The sequence below is a fragment of the Sinocyclocheilus rhinocerous genome, unplaced genomic scaffold (genome assembly GCF_001515625.1).
Source record: "Sinocyclocheilus rhinocerous isolate Xijiao unplaced genomic scaffold, SAMN03320098_v1.1 scaffold409, whole genome shotgun sequence".
NCBI classification, from domain to species: Eukaryota; Metazoa; Chordata; class Actinopteri; order Cypriniformes; family Cyprinidae; genus Sinocyclocheilus; species Sinocyclocheilus rhinocerous.
The window spans coordinates 81,198-87,238 of NW_015635191.1; the positions used below are offsets into that span (position 1 = coordinate 81,198).

Below are 6,041 nucleotides of genomic sequence, written 5' to 3' on the forward strand. Positions count from 1 at the left end.
TTTAGGTAGGTGTGGCTGACTCTTAACTTTTATAAAGAATATCTCTTTGGATTTGAGACTTTAGTCTTTGCAACTTTACAGATCTTCTTTATGCACCAAGAGCTTGTAACACTCCAAAGAGAAAGGAACACTTGAAATCGCATCATATGACCCCTTTAAAAATTATGCTTTACTTTACTAGTTACTTGAATAAAGTAATCTGATTGCGTAACTCGAGTTACTTGTAATGCGTTACCAACAACACTGCATGCAAATAGTTGCATGGTAATCATCTGGATATCATGGTTTTACCATCACTGTACTGCAGTGTGTTTTGTTTCCTCAGGTTACATGATGGAGTGTCGAGGAAAGATCTGCACAGTCCCTTTCTCTGAATCCTGTATTGTGCAGAAAGGGGGCCTGAATCGACTGACCTCCTCCCGGCGGGTCGTTAAGTCTGACAGCTCAGTAACGAGCAGCGGGCTGCGGCTTTAAGAGCCTGGAGCTGCTGCTGATAGACAGAGGGCCTGATCGCGGAGCTGCACCGTGAGGCCCGCAGGCGTGTTTTCTGACGTCTGGTCATGGAGCAGCGCTGTGAGCCTCTTCTGTCACACACTGACAGCTTGTTTTGCCTGACATCACGTCTATATTACCCACAATGCCTGTTCCAGTGCTGTCGTGCTCAGTAGCCCACAAGAACCCTTTCTCACGTGTCGTTTCTCCAGCAGATGTGTGCAGATTTAATCATACTCATCTTTAACATGATCAAGAACCAAAACCCCACAAAATGCACAAACAGCTGCTGCTTTGAACTCTGAGCCAGAGCCGCTGCTGACGGACGAGTGTGGAAATAAAGCAGATGGTAAACCAGAAACAAACACACAAACCCATTCACACTGCGGTTCAATACGGTGTCACTCCTCTTCTGTTCACACACACTTCACTTATTAACTTTTATTAAAGCTGTATGTGTAATTTATCTGTGTTATGTTTTTCCACAGTCCAGTTAAATACAGTGTAGTGAACGGAGTGATCTGAACTAGTTCATATAGTGTAGGGATGGAACGATTACCGGTTTGACGATAAATCATGATAAAAATTCCCCATGGTTAGTATTACCGTTTCATATTTTAACTATCATTAAAACCATATTCGATTACCGCGATTTGAACAACTCAGGATAAATAAAAACTATCCAGCATAAAGCAAAGATTTAAGTTCATTTTGTGTGAAAACATGGCAGAAAGCTGGGAGGTTTTAAAGGAGTGCTAAGAGAATTATACAAATAAATATATGAATGAATTAATATTGTGAGTAATATTCTTAAGGTTCTGACTGTCTTCAGAAAAGATTCGATGGCATTTTGTTTTCATCTTCGCTCCATGTAATCCCTAATAAAGTAGTGTTTTAATCGCAATGCTGCTTTGTGCAGGAGGTTACGAGAAACAGCTGTAATTCTGCTGCTCCTTCAGCGCCACCTGCTGTCAGAGAGTGGATTTACAGAGACTCACATTCACATTCAGTCTGTGTGCTGTTTCTGTCTGGACTAAAAACAGACCAAATCTGCATGCCCTGCTGTAAACTTTGACCTGTTGATGAAAAACAAGCTTATGTGGATTCTACACATTTAAACAATTCAGATAAGTTATCTAGAATTATTTATGGAGCAGATAAAATACATATAATCATTTATTATCATTTTGACTTAAGCCTTTTCTTTGTTTAAAGGCTGAAATGTGAGATTTACCATTTTATAAAACCTTTTCAAAGTTTTATTTGAACATTTCGTACATGTAATTAGATAAACTGTTGTCAGTCAAGTTGTCATTTAAAATCCAGACATCATTGGTACTGTTATTTTTTTAGTGTTTATGCAAACAAAAAGTCATTTTATTTGTTGTTTGTTGATTTTAAATATAAAACTTGGTGAAACAATTTATGCATCAGTACTTTTTGAACATCTCCAGCGCATTTTAACAATAACGTGGTAATTCTGATCTGTGATAATTTTGGTCACTAATCATGATAAGAAATGTTCATACTGTAGCATCTGTAATATAGTGCTGTCTCCTCTGAAGTCCCACAGCGAGAGAGGCGTCTCAGCTCACAAGTGTTCATCAGAGAAACACAGATCTCCATCAGAGTCTGTCTCTGGACATTCACTAATAATCCACAGACTGTAATACCTCTCTATTTCTGAATATTTCTAAATCTCTGAGTGTGTATGTGAGACTGTGAAGATGAAACCGTGTGTAGTTCATAATTCTTGAATTATTGCACAATTCATTCTTTTTTAATTTTGATTAGCTGACTAGTTACTCAATTCATAATGGGAATTTTAATCATAATAGGAATTTTAATTGAATTTATTTTGTTTAATAAAAACATATGCTGGACAAAACATTACAGAACTAGATGTCATGCAGCGTTAAATCCACACCATTTGTTTAAGTGATTTTGAATGAAATTGTTGAACTGAATGATTAATGCAAATACGGCATGAAGGCTGCATCTGAACCATGAAAATGTCATTAACGCACTTTCTAATCCAGCACAGATGTAAAAATCAACATCTTTATCACACTTATGTATTTGTTTACACAGAAGCCTATATGGCATACAGTACAAAGATTCAGATATAAATCAAACTCTTGAGTTCTTCAGGCAAACCGACTGGAATCACAGATTACTTTCTATTTTAAAAAGACTTCATTAATTGTCTGCGTAAGGTAATGACTGAACCCGTCTGTTTCTGAGCTGAGATGAGCTCATCGTTTCAAAGGTCAAACTCATTCAGGGAGCAGAAGAGAGCACAGATGTGCGTTTGAAACCCGTACGCTACAAAGAGTGTGTTCATGAGCGGCCCGGTCGATACGGAGCCCAGCGGGGCTACGCTTTCATCTGCCCCGGGCCAGTCGCACACGAGACACCACAACCAGCCCACAGACATTTAAAACAGCTTTATTGAGGCACATACAACGACGTCTGAGAGCAGAAAACAGCCCCGCGTGGCCGAGCCGCTGGGGTCAGAGGTCAGAGGTGCTCAGAGAGGAAGCTGTAAAGTGTTTCCTGAGGTTTGCTTCTTGTAGTTTTCTTACACACACACTCATAATACTGCAGCAACAGCCTGAACACGGATCCTACAAGAAACAACAGAGAAACATGAACATACTGCACAAACAACATGTGATTCCAGAAGAGTGTGTGTGTGTGTGTGTGTGTGTGTGTGTGTGTGTGTATATAACACACACACAGACACACTCACACACACACAGACACACTCACACGTTAAAACAACAAAGCACAATCGTATATCATCACAAACACTCTTCATCACTCTCTTTCTGTTCTCAGTCTGAGGAATAGGAGCAGTGTGTGTGAAGGCGTTTTACTTTCAATGAGTGAGACAAAGTTCGTTTGTTTGGCATTTGGGGTTTAGTGATGTTCACATGATAACTTTTTATTTCAGGTTTTTGAGATCTCGTGGCACCTTTGAGACTCTTGTCTCCACCGACGGCTCCGCAGTCCCAGTTCCCCGTCACGATGGCCGACAGATTCTGCGTCTGGACTCCTGGACGAACAAACCCGCAGAGGGCCTGACGGGACGCACAGAGGCGCATCAGTGAGCAGACAACACTAACTAACCCGTCACTAACCTAACCAGCCCTCACACTAACACTGATCTATGAGTGAGCGACCCTCAACATCTTCACTGCATTCATAAGGAACTGTATTATTATTATTATTATTATTACTGTCCCTCATGCATCAGTGATATTGAGTGTCTGCAGCAGATTCGTTCACAGCTCTGCAGTCCACAATCATTCATGAATGCTTCAGTCTGTTCGTACACAACAATACAGATATGGAGTTGTCATTCATTAGGTTTGAAATTAAACACCAATTAAAGTTTCCAGTAAAGTGAGTGATGCATTGCTGATCAAAGCGTCACATCAAAGAGCAGAAACAGATGCCCTCCTGCTCATCCGCTCGCATTAATAATGCACAACCCCACCACAGCAACTGAACCGGACCGGACCCGAGTCACAGCATTACAGGAGGTTTGCTCAGGCCTGTTCAGTGGTTTCATCTCTGATTGTTCAGATGAAGTGCAGAGGCTTATGGTGACGTGTCAGTGACCTCTGCTCATGTGTTCAGGGTGAATCTGCTCCAGGAATCGTCTGTAATGCAGGGCGTGTATCGCCACGATCTCAGCTCAGCTCGCTGCCACTCGTCCCTGCAGACACAAACACAGCACCAGCGGCTCTGAGAATGTATTTTGCTAATTTTTTTCACCATTGCATGAATTAAATATCCAAAATGTGCTTTTTACGATTTTGTCTTGCTTTTCGCAGAAAAAATCAATTACAAAACAACATTTTAAAAATACTTTTTTAAAACTGAACATTTTTTATCATTCTAACAGACATTGTACCAACAAAGCACAACTTAACTTAAAATTAATAAGTTAGTGAAATAAAAATATTTTTATTGGCCATTTTTGAGACCCCCTTCTTGAATCAGGTATGGGATTGGCTAAAGACAAAAAATGAAAACTGAACACTTTGAGCAGAATTATATAATTATATAAAATATTATTACTTACCTACAAGCTCCTGCGTACCTAACTAGTCTTCTACCACGCTACAATCCATCACGCTCCCTAAGGTCGCAAAACTCTGGACTTTTGGTAGTACCTAGGATAGCAAAGTCCACTAAAGGAGGTAGAGCTTTTTCACATTTGGCTCCCTAACTCTGGAATAGCCTTCCTGATAACGTTCGGGGTTCAGACACACTCTCTCTGTTTAAATCTACATTAAAGACACATCTCTTTGGCCAAGCATTCAAATAATGAATCTCATAATCTTGTACTGCAGTTATATCTGTTTAAATTTGCATTATTATTCCTTAGCTTGGGTTGAACAAATAATTTTTGATCGGCTGGAACAGCAGCTACGCTAATTATGTCCCTATTTGTTTCTCTGTTTTTGCCACAGGATTGACATCCCGTGGTAACTAGGATTTACACAAGCTTCAGTCTGGATCCAGAACACCTGAGAAGAGATGATGCCAACCCCTCAGAGGACCTCAGATGATGCCAACCCTGAAACAACATAAACTACCACATTTTGCTATAAGTTTGATTGCATCATATAATAATTGCTGTTAATAGTGTTCATCGTCTGTTTGATTACATCTTTAATTGATTACGTCTTTAATTGATTTGTCCGTACATTTCTGCCATATGTACATGAACTGACAGTCACCACTGATAAGCTACCACTAAATATTGTAGAAACTTAATTTGCTGTAAAGTTGCTTTGCAATGATTTGTATCGTGAAAAGCGCTGTACAAATAAACTTGAAATTGAAATTGAAATTATTTGAAGGGCATTTGGGCTCATGAAAGCCACTGATGAAATCTTTCCTTCGCACTCTCTATTTCCTGTCTGCACGTCTACCAAAAAAGAAAAAAAAATCCTCTTCTCATCTGTCAATGCCTTCTCTCTCTAACCCAAAAGCAGTGTGAACATAGAGGAGAAACTGTATTTTTCTGTCATGATTACTGCATTAATTATTGCTAGTTCATGTCATTAACTAATAATTCTGCCTTTGTTAGGGCCAAATACTATTAGTGATATTTTGTCTCAGAATTTGGTTGAAGTTTGTGATTTCACAGCCATTTGATATATATTTGAAAGACACTGATACTTTTTTTTAGCAAGGACACAATAAAACGAAAGTGACAACAAAGACATTTATATTGTTACAAACAATTTTTGTTTCGAATAAATGCCGTTCTTTTGAACTTTCTATTCATCAATGAATCCTGAAAAAAAAAGGTTTCTCCAAAAATATTACGCAGCACAACTGTTTAAAAAAATTACCAGTTTTAAAATGTTTTAAAGCAGAAATACACAATATTACTGTTTTTGTATTTTTTACTGTACAAATAAATGCCTTGCTGAGCAGAAGAGACTTCTTTTGAAACATTAGAAAATATTACAGATTTGAACACTATGTGTGAATGTTATAATAAATGTATTAATAGAGCTGTTGTA

The 6,041-nt window shown here is 38.7% G+C and overlaps 1 protein-coding gene across 1 annotated transcript in view; it reads left to right on the plus strand.

Annotated features, from left to right (window-relative positions):
* The window catches only part of LOC107746756 (choline O-acetyltransferase-like), a 17,569-nt gene extending 13,320 nt beyond the window's left edge, over nucleotides 1-4,249 (plus strand). Inside the window, exons 15-16 of the mRNA XM_016561050.1 lie at nucleotides 3,449-3,601; nucleotides 4,138-4,249. Of these exons, the coding sequence (XP_016416536.1) occupies nucleotides 3,449-3,601; nucleotides 4,138-4,249 (265 nt within the window). The remainder of the gene's footprint in view (nucleotides 1-3,448; nucleotides 3,602-4,137) is intronic.
* Nucleotides 4,250-6,041: the final 1,792 nt, after the last annotated feature.